Source organism: Peromyscus leucopus, chromosome 7, assembly GCF_004664715.2.
Source record: "Peromyscus leucopus breed LL Stock chromosome 7, UCI_PerLeu_2.1, whole genome shotgun sequence".
Lineage (NCBI taxonomy): Eukaryota > Metazoa > Chordata > Mammalia > Rodentia > Cricetidae > Peromyscus > Peromyscus leucopus.
In genome coordinates, this window is record NC_051069.1 from 107368905 (window position 1) to 107387242 (window position 18338).

Consider the following 18338-nt stretch of genomic DNA (forward strand, 5'->3'; position numbering starts at 1 on the left):
ATTCTAATCTTGATCTTTCATTCCATGCAGCCCTCTTTCTCAGGTCGTAGCTTGCTACATTTTCCATGACCCTGTTTTAGTTGGTGGTGTTTCATTTGTTTGTCTTTTTCAATCTTTCCCACTAGTGTCCCCAAAGAAGCCTGGGGTAGTGCTACACACCTTTCATCTCAGCACGTGGGAGACAGAGGCAGGAGAATCTCTCTAAGTGCCAGGCCAGCCAGGGTTACATCTTGAGGCCCTGTCTTAAAAAAAGAAAGATCGATGATGACCACTGGTGGCCTATGATTCTTGGATTGTGACTACCTCTGGAAGTCAGAGGTCCGTATTATAAAATACTTAGATTACATATGAGATCCTAACAGCAGATATGAGTGATAGTCTGCTTTTGCAGTTAGGTAAAAAGTGTTAAGGCATTTTTAAATTTGATATGACTCCGGAGGATGAGTACTAACATACATACTAAAACAAAGTTTTTTCTGACTGTACATTTGAGGTTGCCATATGAATGTTCTTGGTAGGATCGAAGCCATTATCATTGGTTTTGTCAAGAAGAGCACGGAATAATGTAATGCACACTTAGATGAGAATTAAGAAGCAGAAGGACAAGCAGACAGATTGCACAGATGAGTGAACACAATGTCAATCTTTTTATAATCTCTTCCTTGTGCTCTCAGAATGGATACCCCTAGGCTGATTTACACACTCTCCCTTGGTCATGAGCTTCTTGACCAGCTCTTTGTGTTCATCATTGTAGACGCAGTGTGAGTATAGTCCCTGTCTTTGTGTTGGATTCGGGTGCTTTGCAAAGCCCTTCACTGTGTTGATAAAGGACTACTATCAGATGGGAAGAGCAGCTGTCTCTAAAGGGTTAATACGGCACATGTACGAAAAACAAAAATTTTGCTAAATTAAGAATACGTGGGGTTGGAGATTTAGCTCAGTGGTAGAGTGCTTGCCTAGAAAGCACAAGGACCTGGGTTCAGTCCTCAGCTCTGAAGAAAAAAAAAAAAATACGTGGCCCAGTGCACCACTGCATCTGCCTCCTCCGCCTGGGTTCTTAAAGCACCCACAAGACACAAGAAAAGACGGGCCAGCAGCAGAGCAGAGGTGGGGAACCCAAGGCTGCCTGTGTCTCCTGAGGGAGGTGGGCCGACTGGGGAGCTCTAGCTCATTGCTCCCCACACTCCCCACATCCTCCACCAACCCCTGCCCTTTCTTATGCTTCAGGATACTCCACTGTGTGAGTCTGGAGTCAGACCCAGTCCCCGGTGCCCTCACCTCAGTGGCAGACACATGCTTCCTTCCCCTGATGGATAGCAGTCGCTGGACCTTGTACATGTTGGTCTCCACATGCTTGAGAGCAGAGGCTTGGCCTCCCTTCCTGTAGCTGAGAAAGGGACAGGGATCCATGATTGAAAACACACCTTGGGCAGGAATGAGTGTGGGAGTGAGCAAATGCACGTGTGTAATTATGTGTGGGGATGATATGTGTCTGTGTAATACATGTATTTGAGTACCTGTGAGCACGTGTATGTGTGAGTACACAGGTACAAGAGGCACAAGTGTGCATTGCTTATTAGCATGTAGAACTGTGTAGATTGAGGTACGTTATTTCATATTACTCAGGTGAGTCTAGATGTGAGTAGATGGAAAAGCATATCTGTGTGGTGGATATGAATTTTCAGGTTTGCATGCCCATCCACAGGACATGCATTTTTCATATACACACAGACTTGTCTGCACTATATGCAAATATATGACCCAGTGATATCAAACAAAAGTGATTTATCATTGGCAATTAGATTTTCAATCAAAAATGTGACAGATTAAAAAAAAATTTGAATGCCATGTGGCTGTAGTGCATGCCTTTAATCCCAGCACTTGGGAGGCAGAGGCAGGCAGATCTCTGTGAGTCTGAGGCCAACGTGGTCTACAGTGCGAGTTCTAGGACAGCCAAGGCTACACAAAGAAACCCTGTCTCAAAAAACAAACAAGTGGAAAAAAATATATCATCCCCTTCTCCCCAGAAAAGAATATGCAATAAAGCTGGGTCCTCACCCAAATGGGTCTCAGCTGAACTGCTTTAGTTCCTGTTTCCTCAGGCCTTATATTCCTTTCTCTGCCCAGACATCACTTCCTGGGATTAAAGGTGTGTGTGCTTCCCAGTACTGGGATTAAAAGTGTATGCCACCAATGCCTGGCTCTGTTTTCAGTGTGGCCTTGAACTCAGAGATCCATGTGGATCTCTGCCTCCCAAGTGATAGGATTAAGGGTGTGTGCCACCACTGCCTGACCTCTGTGTCTAATCTAGTGGCTAGCTCTGTCCTCTGATCCTCAGGCAAGCTTTATTAGGATACACAATATATCACCACAGTCCTTTATATTTTTTGCTTTATAATTTCAATAGCATCAGTAATCCTGGAATTCTCTGTAGACCAGTCTGGTCTTGAACTCAGATATCTGTCTGCCTCTGCCTCCCAGTGCTGGAATTATGTGCGCCACCACACCAGATCACAAGAGTACTATATCATGGCAGTGTGTAAGGGAAACATGAGTTCTACCCATCCTTTTAACTGTTTCTGAGCCTCTCTGAGTCTTGATATGGCTGACCTCCAATGAATGCCATCTGTCCTCTGGATACTGGGGATGTTTTACTCAAATTCCAAAAGAGCCACAAATAGGAACAGCTACAGTCATGCCTGATCTATGGGAGAGCAGGGTAGCTCAGCTCCATAATCCTCAATGCCTAGACCAGATCCTAGGGAACAGAAGGCACTTAATAAATGCTTGCTGAATGGCCAGGGACATTTTATCTTTTGTCGTTTCTCAGGGTTTTGTTTTGTTTTGTTACTCTTAGGTTTTTCCCTTGCAAGATCAAAAACATTTGCTCATATTTGTCTTGGTGTATTTGCTATTGTTTAATTAGTTGATTCATCTTGTATATATGGTGTAACAACTAAGGTGTAGCTATATATTTGCCTCATGGCTAATCTGTGGGCACAAACCAAAGTGCTGTATCAACTCAGTCTCTCTGTGATACTATGAAATTATTTATTATAGTTATAATGGTTATGTCACCACATTTAGATTTAAAATTTACTCCTAGAAATAACTTCACAATACCAAAACAATGGCACTCTCAGTAGACACACTAACACAGAATCGGGAAAATGTCACAGGGTCTCGCCCCTAGACACAGAACTATAGGCAACTAATGATTGTTAGGAGAGGGAGAATCAGCCTCTCCCAGGGATGAGCCCCCAGACTGATTATCCAATACCAAGTGGTCATTTCTGAAACCACACACACACACACACACACACACACACACACACACACACAAAATGGACTCAGTGGGTTGTATTTACACCTTGTGTACACATATCCATATAGTTTGTGTGTAAAAAAAATACTCACAGAAAATGTATTTAAATTTTTTTGTTTTATGTGTGCTTTGCCTGCGCATATGTATGTGCACCATGTGCATACAGTGCCCTCAGAAGCCAGAAGAGGGCATCACATCCCCCAGAACTGGAGTTACAGGTGGTTGTGAGCCACTATGTGGGTACAGAGAACTGAACCCGGCTCCTTGGAAGCACATCCAGTGCTCTCAACCACTGAGTCACCTCTCCAGCCCTGACCTGATCATTTTAAACGTGTGGTTTGGTTTGGTTTTTATAACAACATAAAAATCTGGTCTGCAATGACAAAGAGAAATGGAGGAAAGATTGATCTAAGGATGGGAATGGGATGATGGGTAACATTTTTCTTTGGTTTCTATGAATAAGTTGAATTCTTCCTCCCGGACGGACGCAGGATTTGTGATGCTCCCAGCCTTGATGGGGAAAAAGCTCACTATCTGCAGTAGGCAGTGGTCTATGAGGAACTGGATTACCATTCAAAGTGCCCAGAACAAGTAACTGTGAGTGCTCAGGCACATCTGCGCCATCTCCATCAACCCCCCCACACACCACCCATCTCCATCAACACCCCCCACACCACCCATCTCCATCAACCCCCCCCCACACCACCCATCTCCATCAACACCCCCCCACACCACCCATCTCCATCAACACCTCCCCCCCCCCACACCACCCATCTCCATCAACACCCCCCACACCACCCATCTCCATCAACACCCCACACACCCACCACCCATCTCCATCAACACCCCCCACACCACCCATCTCCATCAACACCCCCACACACCACCCATCTCCATCAACACCCCCCACACACCACCCATCTCCATCAACACCCCCCACACCACCCATCTCCATCAACCCCCCACACACACCACCCATCTCCATCAACACCCCCCACACCACCCATCTCCATCAACCCCCCACACACACCACCCATCTCCATCAATACTGCCCCCCCCACCCCATCACCACCACCACCACCCCCGCACCAAGGTTCAGGGAACATCTGGAAAAGGAGGCAGAAAGAGTGTAAAAGCAAGACAGGGATTGAGCTATGAAATGTTTCCCTCTTTCACAATGACCCCAAGGCAGTTGTGGTTGCCTGCACAAGATCAGGCCAGGCAAGAATTCCAACAATGAGTGGGGAGGGCCTGCAGGGGCCCCACACCACCTTAAAAGCTACTCTGGCAGTTGCTGGCTGCTGGGACAGGAAGAGTCACTTTTCTTGAGACGTGTAACCACTGGTGAGTCCCCCGTGCCTCCGTGAATGATCCCACATCCATGTGCTCAGGCTAATAATAATCAGTAGGTCAAATAAATAATTATAAAAGAGGACATGAAACTGGACGGGAGATGTAATGGGGCTGCTGAGGGGAGTTGGGGGGTGAATTGATCAAGACACAGTGCATACATATACAAAATATTCAAACAATAAATTTAGAAAGAAAGGAAGGGTGAATGGGTGAAACGGTGGGGTGGGGCTGAGGGACTTGCAGGTGATTTCAGGAAGCTGAGAATGGTGGAGGATGCCGGCCGGTAAGGAAAGAACTTTTACTGGAGGGTCCTAAAAAAAATCACTGCTACAGAAAAAGCTAAGCAGGAAGACTCGGCATGTGAGGAGCCGTTTCTGGTGGCCCTGTATCCACATAAACAGCCCTTCACGGACTCCCACCCCTTCCCGTAGCCAAAGGAATCCAGGGCTTAAACACATGCTCAGGTGAGTTCAGACGATCCAGGCATCTCCTCACAATGTGTGACGGGCATGAGAAGCTGAGAACGGGCAAGTCCTGGGTGCTACCCGGCTTTAATGAGCCTGCACCTGCGAGGGCTAGCGAGGTCATGCCCCGAGGGTGGGCTACTCGTCGAGGCTCGCCTTCCTCATCAAAGGGCACTTCGCGCTTCACGGTTTGGCTGCCCCAAGGTATTCACTGAAGTGCCCAAGGTGCTCTGAGAAGAGCCCATACTCCCGGGCGAGCACACCCTAAGGGCACCTGAGCGCCTTCTCCAGGCACAGTACCAGGATGCCACTTGCCTGGGTTTGGGAACAAAACGCTGACTTCTTGCCAAACTCCCTTAGACAGCAGCTCGTGTTTCGGGCGCAGAAGTCCTGCCCCGGGGCAGTCTCCCACAGTGGGACTCTCCCGACTCCAGCGGTCTGCCGGCTCACCTCGACTAGAGGCGCTTCTCGAAGACTTTCCAACTTTGCAGACGCTCACACGGCTTGACTACTGCGGCCAGCTCCGGGATCCCAACCCCGTGGAAAAGGGAGTGAGTCCCACTGGGCCTCCCCTCCCGAAGGCCGCCGCGGGGTGGGGGTTGCGGGGGGCGGGGGTGGCGGGAGGCAAGTGCGCGCGCAGGCTGGAGAGCGGGCGGAGTCAAATTTTCTTCTCCTGCCCGCCCATACGTCACGATTCTCAGCCCCGCCCAGGCAGTGCGATTGGTGAGCAGCGCGCGCGAGCGCCCACGGCCCGCCCCCACTGCAGCAGTGCCCCGCCCACCGGTTGACAGGGATGCAAGTCTGGCCTGCAAGTTGGAACAAGAAGGTGAGGGCGCCGAAAGGCTCAGACCCTCCAAAACGGGTGGCTGTTACCCCAGAGCCGGCAGCAGCCCAACGCCCCAAGTACTGGAGACCGGGCCCAACTCTGCTCCCATAGGCCACTTTCCACCCTCAGCCCTCATCCACATCCTCCTTTCCGCCCCCATGCGGCAGAGGTGCCCACAGCCCCACGTGCCTAGAGGTCCAGCGTCAAAGACGCACCGTTCCACACACCGATCCTCATCCCGATTGCTTCTGCAGACTGCACAGTGCGAGCCTGGTCTGCGGACTCTCCTCCGCGCACCACTCATCGCCTCCTCACTCCCGGGTCCAGCATCCGCTCGGCCTTACCTCACACCCTAGCTCTACATCACCCCAACTCCGTGCCCGAATCCTTCTGCAGCCTCGCTCCCCGCTTCCACTGGCGGAACCCTCCATTCCCAGTTCAAGCGTCAGGACGTCCCTCGCCCGGAACCCACTAGCGACTGCAAACGTCTCCCACGGCGTCTGGCCTCGGGGTGAATAAAACCTCCCTGGGCCTCAGCCGGGGATCCCGCGGCACCAGGGCCTCCACCGCGCGCGCCCCGCTCGTCCATTCCACGCTCCGCGGCCCACCCCATCGCCGAGCCCGCTCCTTCCCCCAGGCTCCACTGCACCCTCCCGCCTACTCCGAGGCCCCCTGTGCCCCGCGCGCGCCGCAGCCCTCGGCCCTAAGACCACACCCCGCGCGCTGTGCCCCCGACTCGGCCCCGCACCCCTCTCCGGGGCGGGCGGGCCGGCCGGCGGGCGGGCAGCGCCGGCGGCGGTGGAGGCTAGTCCTCGGGCCGGGACACACCCACCCGCCCGCCCTCCTCGCTTTCCTCCCTCCCTCCTGCGCTCCCTCTCTCCCGCCCTCCCGCCCTAGCTCAGCGCTCGCTCCTTCCCTCCGTCGCCCGCTCGCGCTTCCCGCGGCGCCGGGCCTCCCGCTCCGCCTCCCCGAGCGCGGCTCTCCCGGGCGCGGCTCCGGGGTTCATGCTGACGAGGCGGCGGCCGCTCCAGCCCAGCGGCGGCGGCGGCGGCGGCGGCGGCGGAGCTGGGGCGCGGGCCCCGGCCTCCTCTCTCGGAGCGCGGGGCCGGGCGGCGGGCGCGCCCCGGCGGCGGCGGCGGCGGCGAGCGCCCCACCGCGCCGCGCCCCTGCGCGCCCCCTGCGCCGCGCCCCCGCGCGCCCCCCGCGCCTAGCTTGCGGGGGGCCGGGCCTGCGGGCGGCCGGCGCTGCGCGCACCCATGGACGGTCCGGCCATCATCACCCAGGTGACCAACCCCAAGGAGGACGAGGCCCGGTCGCCCGGCGCGGGCGAAAAAGGTGAGGAGGGGCACAGGCAGCTGCCGCGAGGGGTGTGAGTGCGCCCCGCGTCGCCGGAGTTCTCAGTGTGCGCCCGCACGGGCGTGGGGGAGGGGTGCACCGGGCCAAGAGGGTGCGTGGGTGTGGGGTGCGCCTGGAGCAGAGGGAGGCTGCGAGGGTGCTCGTGCCAGCTGAGCTCGTGTGAGTGTGCAGGAGCGGCCGAGAAGTTGGGATCGGGTGTGTGCACTGCACAGAGCTATTCTAAGTGTGCATGCGGTGCGTGTGACAGGTTGTGAGTGCACCTACGTGTACGCGCAGGCCAGCTGGAAGATTGTAAGGGCGCGTGTGCTTCTAACAGATTGTGTGTGTTGCTGCTGACAGGCTGTGAGTTTGTGGTCTAATGTGGAGGTCTGTATGCATCTGACTGAGAGTGAGTGTGTGCAGAGCCGGAGCCTGGGGACATTGGATGTGTATGTGTGTTCACTCCTTGTGGAGTTGGTGTGTGTGTGTGATTGTGTGGCTACGCTACCCAACTGGCAGAGTGCATGCACGGCGTCTCTCTACTGTAAGGATGTGTGTGTGTCTCTGCCGCCCTGACCAAGAACCTGTGGGTACCTGAGTGCACACATGCTTGTGCCTGTTTGTGCACAGCACGGTCAGGCTGTGTCTTGAGAGTAGTTGGTTGTGCAAGTGGAAGAGCGTAAGCGAAGAGGGGCAGTGCTGACCGCACAACACCACACACGGACAGGCACACACGCACACTTCCTTCTTAGCTCTTGTCTCAAATCCACCAGCCAGCCAGGGAGGAACTCCAAGGCCTGGCGTCTCAGCCTCTGGTGGGTGGGTGGGTGCTCAGCAGCACTCTGGAAACTGTTAGAGCTGTCCGTCCCTCTGCGGAGCTGGTCAGGGGCCCAGCCCGCAAAGCAGTGCTGTACCTGGTTTGTGGGGGGCATATTCTGGCCCCAGTCCCTTTCTCTATTTACTTTTTGGTCTTTTTCTTGGTGTGTTGACCCCTCGGAACTGCCTGGAGTCACTGTGCGTCCGGCAGGTTGGACAGACTATTTTGAAGAGCTGACCAATCTGGCTTGGTTTGTTCTGGCGACTAACTCTGGCTCCACTGCCCCTCTGCCATGTGCGGCACAAACACCTGGATCTCCCTCCCCTCCCCAAGGACGTGCTTGCCCTCTCCACCCTCTGCGCCTGTGCAGCCCTCCTGGGAAACAGGAAGAGGAACAGTCCAGCGCCTCTCCCCAAGCAGGACCCCTGGGCAAGCCAGGAAGATGCAGAGCATCTCCAGAGGTCCCTCAGGTGGGGATTCACTCTGGACACTGTAAACACCGCCTGCGGAGACACACTGGTTTTCTAAATGTAAAATAATTCAAACTCTCCCCCAGAAGCCTTATATGCCCTATAAACGAGTTTTAAAAACCCTGCGAGAGGGTATGGAGTGAATCCCACGCCTGCCTGGGGCCTCAGTGGATCGCACCTCTGTGGCCTTCTCACCATAGGGGCCGTCGTTCTTGGGGCCCTGGCTGGGTGTGTCCCCTCAGGGAAGGTCTCTGAAGGAAACCTCAGGAAAGCTTGGAGAACCCAGTGCTCCTCTCTACTGTGGACTTTATGAGAGTGAACCCTCAGCTCTTGTTGCAAGAGCTGTGCCAGGCAGCTAGGGACTTCTTGTCAGCACCTGGGCCCTCCTGTGGTCACCTCACCCCAGGAGCAGGCATTCTGCAAACCCCCCTTTCCTCTGACTGCTGGGATTCCTGAAGCAGAGTCGGTCTGTAGAAAAGCCAGACCTTGTAGTGGTTCTGGAGGTGCTTGCGCTGTCGGCCTGTTGACATTGCTTCTCTGAACAGGCTTTTCATATCTTTAACAGCGGATTTTGTTTGCTTTCGGTGTCAGATTGGTTACTTGTTAACTGCTTCGGGGAATTCCTTGCCTGCTGTCCTAGGGTGGGGTGCCTGGCTAGTAAAACCATTAAAATCCCACTAACACGAGGTTGTTTTTTTTTTTAACTCCAAAAAGTTAATATAATTTTGATCATATGTGGTATAACAAAATACTTGAGAATCAGTTTTTATTGTTTGTTTTTTAAAAATATTTTTGGCTTGGCCGGGCGGTGGTGGTGCACATCTTTAATCCCAGTGCTGGGGGCAGAGAAGAGAGGCTCTCTATGAGTTCAAGGCCAGCCTGGTCTACAGAGCGAGTTCCAGAACAGCCAAGGCTTGTTCTTTGACAGCCCCACGTGTATGCCTGTATCTTGATCATGCCCACCCCCAGCTCCCCCAGCCCCCTCCAGCACAGGCTTCTCCCACCTTCAAGTCTATTTCTGAGAATCAAATTTTGAAACAGATTCTTTAGAATAATGAACCACCAAACAGGTTCGGCAGTGTTTCCAGCTGCAGCATGTTGATATCTTTAGATAGGCGGAACATAGTTTGCATAATTTAAGACAGTCATTTTGTTTTTAAATATTGGGCCTGCAGTGTTTGGAAGTGTTTGCGGTATGAAAGTGGTGGACGGCTTTAACATGTTTGCTTTCGTGATTTATCCTGTCAGATAGGAATGACAGTGACCAGCCGCTCTGGGGATTGGCAGGAGGGGCTGTGCCCTGTGTACCAGTGGCCTGCTGCTCCACAACCTTTGCTTCAGTAGTTTACAAAGGGAGTTTGATGTGTTGGCCGCGCGTTGAGTTACTTCTGGACACAGCGCATGTGGTGGTGTACTTGGGGACGGCTGTCACCGTCGGCTTCGCCTGCCACTCTGGGCGTCTTCCTCCAGCTGTGTTTGACTCTACTGATAGTGTAGTGTAAGGCTGCAAAGAGCGATGTCCCGTCAGCCTCGCCGTTCCCACCATGCTGTCTCTTAGCACTTAGAAAAGCAGATGAGAGACAGGCACGAGAAAGCCTCGAGAGAAGAAAACTGAACGACGTCAGTCTGTGAACTACCCATCCCCAGGTCATTAAACATTTAAAGTGACTTCCCATGTTCAAAGCCGACAGATGTTTGGAGGAAAACGGGTTCTCTCAATGGACTTGGGAGAAAATTTTTAAAAAAAGTACAGCTTTTTCTTGTCCTTAAGATTTATTTTTATTTCACGTGTATGGGTGTTTTGCCTGCATGTATGTCCATACACCATGTGTGTGCCTGGTATGTGTGGAGGCCAGAAGAGGGTGTTTGATTCCCCTGGAACTGGAGTGACAGATGATTGGTTGTGAGCCACCATGTAGGTGCTGGAACTGAGCCAGCCAGTGCTCTTAACCAGCCTCAGGAGTGCAGGCATTTTAAACAGTAATTCAATACTTAAAGTGTGAGGAATGCTTTGGCTGCAAGTAACAGAAAGCCAGGCTTCCTGCGACCTGAGCCAGCCCCTCCTTTATGACAAGTGTCTGGAGGTTGGCTGCCGTGGCTGTCATCAAGCAGCTCTGAGGTTAGTCTCTTGGCTCCCCACCCCCATGTTGCATCCTGGCTGCAATCCCTCTGGTCACCCTAGTCATCCTCAGGACGGGAAAAGAGACTGAGCAGGTCACGTTTACCCCTCTTACCTGGAGAGTCGACATTCCCAGGGACTCTCAGTCAACTTTTGTTCATGTTTAATTGGCCAGAGCTGGGTCATGTGGCCTCGCTTAGCCTCAAGCAAAACCGAGGACACAGGGGACCAGTGTCGGTGCGGCTGACCCCAGAGTTACCTGTGTTCTCGGAGTCAGTTATACCTCCATGTCCCTGTCACAGAGGAGTCACCTCCTTTGCACTCCAGAGACACAGCGCGATGATGTCGCTCGCTGCTGACCGCATGGCCTGCAGTAACAACATTTCCAGACACCCTGTGTCCACAGCTGAATCGGCCTGGACAGGGGGACCTCAGTCCTGCAGAACAAAGGCTCCCAGGCCGTTGGAACAGTTAAATTACATCTGAACACAGACACGTGACTTTCTGAGACATTTCAAAGTGAGAAATCTCAAAAATGACATAACAGTATGATCCTATCTTGTTTTAAAAAAATCAAATACACAGAACTGAACAAATGTCTAGAAATACACACACAAAAAAAATAATCTGTGAGGAGCAAATGCACAGGGATGATTCCCTCTGGGGCGAAGGCTGAGTGGTAAGTGAGGCAACTTCTCCTAGCTCTTTGGAAAGAAATCATTTGAAGGAATTGTACAATAACAAAACAAACCCCAAAACCTCGATTAATATGCAGAAATATCCAGAACATTTCAATGCTAGCTAAGCAGCTAATTGTTTTGTGAGCTAATAGTTTTACAGGAGATTACTGCAGGCCAGTGTGTTGATGCAGATATTCAGGCATAAAGTACTGAGTCTGCCTCTCATACATGTTTGTGGCCTTAGTCATTTGTAAAATATAATTTAACATTTTTAAAATTTTATTTTATGTGTATGGGTGTTTTACCTACATATATGTATGTGTGCCATGTGCATGCAGAGGCCAGAAGAGGGAGTCAGTTCCAGACGGGAGTTACACACAGTTGTACATTGCCATGTAGGTGCTGGGACTTGAACCCAGTTCTCTGGAGGAGCAGCTTGTAGTCGTAACTGGCAGCTTCTGACCTTGGAGGTGCTGACAGAATTACAGCCAAGAGAAGGGTCTTATAGGCAGTAATCATTTCAGACGACGGGATAGATCGAAAAGAAGGTTCACATTAACATTTTGTAGAGGGGATGTGAGGCAGGGTCTCATGAACTTCAGGCTGCCCAGGAATTAGTCTTTACCTCCTACGTGCTGGGATTGCAGTCATATATCAGTCAATTAAGTTTTTAAAAGTAAACTTTTGTCATGGTGGTTGTTGAGACGGGTTTTTCCCAGGTAGCCCTGTCTGTGTAGACCAGACTGGCCGCAAGCTCAGAGATCCCTTGCCTCTGCCTTCCCAGTGCTGGGATTAAAGGTGTGCATTCAACACCAGACTTAAATTCCCCATGCCTGACTTAAACTTTTATTTAACATAACTGTAGATTCATATGTTGTTACAAGAAATCACACAGGACCAGGTATGGTGGTGCATACCTGAGACCAAGATCACAGATTCCAGGCTAACCTGTGGCAGGACCCTTTGAAGAGGAAAGAGGGAGGGGAGTGGAGGGGAGGGGAAGGGTCACAGAGGTCCTCTGTCTCCTCTGCCCTGATCCCCTCAGTGTTAATATTTTGCAAGACGTTGAACGACTTCACAGCCGAGATGTTGAGAATGACCTTATCAAGGCAGAAGTTACAGGTACCCAGAGACTCTGCTCACTCTTGAACGCTCTCTCCAGCCACAGCCTTTCCCTTCCTCGCCCGGCCCCCTCCTTAGCACACTGGTAACCTCTGTTCTGTTTTCCGTGTCCAAAATTTTGTCATTTCAGAAATGTTAGCTAGGCAGGATCAGACAGAATGTGTTCATTTCAGTGTGCTCTATTCCTCAGTATGATTCTCCAGAGAGTCACTCTGTTACTGCTCGCGTTAATATTTGGGCTTCCTTGTTCCTTACTGTGTAATAGTCAGTGTGTGAATGTACCACAGTTTGATTGCTCATCCCCCGAACGGTAATCTGGGTTATTTCTAGATTTGGGGTGTTTTGAATACAGCTGCTGTGAACACATCTGGACATTTTTATGTAAGTATAGTTACTGGGTCATGTGATAGTTGCAAGTTTATTCACATTTTCTTAATTTAAAATAAACTACTGTTTCTTTGAATAAACATACCATTTTGCTTTCTTAATAGCAAGTAGAAGGCATCTATTTCTCTAAAGCCTCTTGAGCATTTAATGTTGTCATTTTAAAAAATTGTTATATTTGTGTATGTATGTGACATGTCCTGCACTGTCACCACCGGCCTTATTCCCTTGAGACAGGGTCTCTCACTGAACCAGGCTAGTGACCACGTCCCTGCTGCCCTTGTGGCTCTGTTGCATACAGCACTGGGGTTACAGACTTGTACAGCCACCTCTGACCTTTGAGGTGGGTGCTGGGGATTTGAACTTGATCCTCATACTTGTACAGCAGCCACTCTTACCCACCAAGGCATCTCCCTGGCCCCAGTCACCACATTCTCATAGACAGGGAGTGGTCACTCGTTATATTTTAAGATTAGATGATGCAGGCTGAGAAAGAGTGTGGAGTAAGACACAGAACTCAAAAACAGACCATGCAAATATACCCAACAGATTTCATCAAGTTCAGATGAAGAACAGGGGCTGTGAAGGTGGCACAGCTGGTTACTCCGCAAGCGTGAGAGCGTGAGTTCCAGTCCCCAGAACCTGTAAAAAGCCAGGCGTGGGTAGACTCGAATCAGGGTTGTATGATTTTTAGTAAACAAATCCTTTTAATGTTGCACTGTGCTCTCTTCGTAAAGCAGTTAGGACTTTCGATTTGGATGTCCATGTGTTCTATGTTAGCATACAGACATACAACTGGCATTGTATACTTATCCTGTATCCTGTGTCTTTGTTCAGCTCACTGATTTGCTATGAACCTTTCTGTGGATTCATACAAGTTTTGATGTAAGCAATCTTGTCAAATAAGAACATTTATTTTTCTTCTTCGGGGCTGTATGCCTTTCATTTATTTTTCTTGCTTTATCACGCTGACTAGAACATGGACTAGTGTATTAAGTAACTGGTGAGGATGGATGTACGTATGTCTTTGCTTGCTCCTGTCTTGGTCACTCTTCTGTTGTGATAAAGCAACCCACAGAAGAAAGAGTTTATTTGGGCTTACTGGTTTCAGAGGAGTAAGAGTCACTCTTGGTGGGACATGTGGCAGCAAGCAGCAGACATGGTGGCAGGAACAGGAAGTTGAGAGCTCACACCTTCAGCCATGTGAGGGAAGTAGGCATGTGACTCTTTCTTATGTCAAAGCCCAGTCCCAGTGATGTACTTTCTTCCAACCAGACTGTACCATCTAAACCTCCCCAGCTAGGGACCAAGTGTTCTAATACCTCAGACTGTAGGGGTCGTTTCCGGTTCAAACCACGGCAGCTCCCAAGCTGAAGATGAACTCCTTATCTTCCACCAATAACTATAATATCAGTTGTCAGATTTTGTTTTTTTGTTTGTTTGTTTCGAGACAAGGTTTCTCTGTGTAGCCCTGGCTGTCCTGGAACTTACTCTGTAGACCAGGCTGGTCTCAAACTCACAGAGATCCTCCATGCCAGAATTAAAGGTGTGAGCCACCACCACCTGGCTCAGTTGTTAGATTTTTGATTCATTGGATTGGTGAAGTTCCCTCTGTCCTGGGTTTTCTAGAAATTGAAATTTTCCATAGGTCCTTTCTGCTTAAGTGAGTATAATCATGCTAGTTAATATGGCAGTGCATATTGACTTTGAATATGGACCCAACCTGACATCCGTGAATTAACTTTGTGTTGGATAATTCTTTTCTAAGTGTTGATAAATCATCTGTGAGTGACACTGTCTTCAGTTTCACTTATTTAATTTTCACTTATGTTGTCTTTTCCTGTTTGATATCAGCCTCGTGAACTATGTCAGGGAGTTCTCTGTCCTATGTTCTGGAACCAACCATGTGGACTTAGTGTGTTAGTTTTCCACTGAAATCATCTGGGCCTGGGGATTTCTTTGGGGCAGTTTTTAAATCTCCAAATTCAACTTTTTCAGTAGTTGTAGAGTCGTTTAAATAATCTCTTCCATATGGGCAGACTTGTGATAGAGAGGGTTTCTTGATTTAAGCTGACAGATGTCTGAGCATTGAGCCGTCCGTAATATTCATCCCCTTGCCATCTTCCTGGTGTGTACAGAACCAGCAGCAGGGAGGGCAGTGGTCATTTGTGGCCCCCGATTATTTTCCGTCAGTCTTGCTGGAGGATCTCAATTTCCTTGGTCTTTGTTCATTGTTTTTTTTACCCCTCTATTTTCTGTGTTCACTTTTATAATTTCTTTCTGCGACTTGGTTTGTTTTGGGTCTGTTTTGCTCCCCTGACCCCCATGTTCTTAGAGAGAAGTTCAGAGACCCAGGTATTTTTTTGCTTTCCTAATAAATGTGTTTAGTGCTGCACACTTCTAAGTACTGCTGTGGCAATCCCCACAAATTCTGATATTTTCATTTTCATCCAGTTCCATGTGATTGTTAAATGAACTTTAATGTTTAGAACAGTATCAGGTTCACGGTCAAATTGAGCAGAAGGCTCGACAGAGCCTCCGGCGCCAAGTGTGAGCATCCTCCCCCTCTGTCAATATCCAGAGCCATGCGGTGATTGCATTTTTATGACCCTGTGCGGACTTGGTCATTACCACCTGGCACAAGAAGCACACACTAGGGCTCAACTGTCGCCATTGTCCATTTTATGAGTTTAGATAAAGGTGCAGAGATACGTGTCCACCATTACAGCATCTAACAGGATGATTTCATGGCTCTCAAAATCCTATGTTCAGCCATCCTTTCCAACCCCCGCCTCTGGCACCCGCTGACTCTCTACTGTCTCCAGAGGTTTGCCTTTTCCAGAAGACCTTCTGGCTAGAGTCATAAGGGCATGTGGCCTCTGCAGATTGGCTTTCTTCACTTAAAATGCATTTAGATTTTCTTCATGTCTTTTCATGATTGAAAAATTAATTTGGGGGCTTAGAGAGATGGGTTAAAAGTTAAGAACGCTTGCTGCTCTTTCTGAGGACCAGAGTTTGGATCCAAGCATCTATTCCTGGTGGTCCACAAAATGCCTGTAACTTCAGCTCCAAGGTATCTGACTCCTTTTCTAGTCTCTGGTGTACACACACACACACACACACACACACACACACACACACACACACACACGGGGTAGGGGGATTCTTTTTTTAAAGATTTGTTTTATTTGTAATTAAGTGTGTGTGTGTGTGTGTGTGTGTGTGTGTGTGTGTGTGTGTAGACTTTCACACCCATGCACATGTGTATAGGTGTGCCTGCATGTGTGTGCAGGTGGATGTAAGGACCAGATGTCAACATCATGTGTCTTTCTTCAGGAGCTGTTCACTTTGTGTTTTGAAACAGGGTCTCTTATTGGCCTGGAGCTCACCAATTAGGCTAGTCTATGGCCCCTGAATCCTAGGAATCTGCCTCTCTGCCTGTCCAGAGCTGATCATACAAGCATGTGGCACCATATGGGTTAATATGGGTTCTGATGATCAGCTCAGATCTTCATACCTGTGCAGCAGACACTCTGCAGCAGTGCTGCCCTCCCCATCCCCTCAGATCCACTTGTTTTTAGTGCTGAATAACACTGTGCTCTACACATGGACAACAGTTTAATCACAGTTCACCTACTGAGGGACGGCAAGGTTGCTCTGAACAGCTGTGTCCACATCTTTGGTAGAGACAAGATTTTGATTCATTTGGGTAAATACCCAGATGAGACTGCTATGGTTAGAGTACTGAATTTAGTTTTAAAGGAAAACTGTTGTGCTGTTTTCCAAAGCAGCTATGTGATTATTAGTTTTCATTAGTTTAATTATAATGCATCTTGGCATGGATTTCTTTGATTTGTATATTTCCGGTTCTTTTGCTTCTTGGGTTTATGTCTTTTGCCAAATTTGGGAAGTTTTCAGCCATTATTTCCTGAGTTCTTTTCCAGCCCTACACATTCTTATCCCCTGAGATGCCAGTAACACCAAGATCCTTTTTTTTTTTTTTTTTATTAAGATGTAGTTATTTTTATTTTATGTGTATGGATGTTTTGCCTGAGTGTGTGTGTGTGTGCATCACAAGTGTACCTGGTGCCTGTGGAGGGCTGAAGAGGGCACAGGACCCTCTAGAACTGGAGGTATAGAGTACCGTGAGCCACCATGTGGCTGCTGGAAATGGAACCTGTGCAAGAGCAGCAAGTTCTTAAGTGCTGAGCCGCCTTCCTCCCCAACCTCCACAGTCAGGCAATACTAGTTCTGCTCAGTTTTTTTCCTTCAGTCTCCTCTTCTTCCAGCTGGGTGGTCTCTGTTGTTCTCTCTTCAAGCTCTGCTGCAGAACCGATCCCCTGGGATCTCTTTATCACACTTCTCTTATGTATGTGGTGTGTGTGCACATGGCACACGAGGGCGGCTGGCATCAGCTGTCTTCCTCACTTGCTCTCCACCTTACATCTTGAGGCAGGGTCTCTCACTTGAGCTCACAGCTCACTAAGTTTTCTAATCTAGCTAGCCATCTTGCTCCAGGGAGCCCCTCCTTCACCTCCTGTGCACTGGAGTTGCAAATACATCACCATGCCCACCTGGAATTGACATGGCTGCTGAGGAATCTGAACCCTCCTCGTCTTCTTGTTTGTGAGGCGAGTGCTTGACCTGGTGAGCCATCTCCCAGGCCCCAGCCATATGCCTTTAATTCTAAGTTTCTGTTTATTCTCTAAAATTCCTTCATTGCTAAGGCTTTCTACACCCCCCTCCCCATTTGTCTCCAACGTGCCTCAGTTGCTTGTTGAGGCATTTTTATCATGGCTGCTTTGAAGTCTTTGTCAAGTAAGCCTATCATCTCTGTTATCTTGGTGTTTCCATCTGCTGATTGCTCATTTTCACTCAGTTTGAGATGTCCTGGGTTTCGGTATAACAAGGGAATTACAGTCAAAACCTGGAGATCTTCATGTTGTGTCAAGACTCTGTGTCTTGTTTAAGCCTCCTGTCTTAACTGTCTCCTAGTTGGCTCCAGTGAGAAGGGGAGTCCTCCTTTCTTCCTCTTTTGACATCTGCTGGGCAGAGGAGGGAGTTCAGGGTCCGCATGGTCTTTAATAAGCTACAAAAGACTGGCCTCATTATCTCTGGGTGTCGAAAACCCTGACTCTTCCCACTCCTCCTGGGATACCAGGCTAGTGGAAGGGGGAGTGTCTTCCTGCTCTGTACTTGGCCCTCTCTGTCTCCACCAGGGCTAGTGACAGATCCTTACACCTGAGGAGAGGAGACTTCGTGGTTGATAGCCCTCAGCTGTTTACTGGCATTTATGGGGCAAGTCCACAGGCGCGCGTGTGTGTGTGTGTGTGTGTGTGTGTGTGTGTGTGTGTGTGTGTGAGAGAGAGAGAGAGAGAGAGAGAGAGAGAGAGAGAGAGAGAGAGAGAGAGGAGAGGTGTTTGATTGCAAAACAGTGATTATT

At 49.6% G+C, this 18338-nt stretch overlaps 1 protein-coding gene and 1 non-coding gene across 3 annotated transcripts in view; both read left to right on the forward strand.

Annotated features, from left to right (window-relative positions):
- Positions 1–254: 254 nt before the first annotated feature.
- Positions 255–324, forward strand: LOC114682514. Its single transcript, XR_003733051.1, has one exon. It is a non-coding gene; the product is annotated as a small nucleolar RNA SNORD113/SNORD114 family (small nucleolar RNA).
- A 6841-nt stretch (positions 325–7165) lies between these two features.
- The window catches only part of Ctdspl (CTD small phosphatase like), a 125461-nt gene continuing 114288 nt past the window's right edge, over positions 7166–18338 (forward strand). The window contains exon 1 of one of the 2 annotated variants that reach the window (XM_037208021.1): positions 7166–7303. In XM_037208021.1, coding sequence (XP_037063916.1) covers positions 7225–7303 — 79 coding nt within the window. In that variant the 5' untranslated portion in view covers positions 7166–7224. The remainder of the gene's footprint in view (positions 7304–18338) is intronic. The other variant, XM_028856417.2, reaches the window with a different exon arrangement.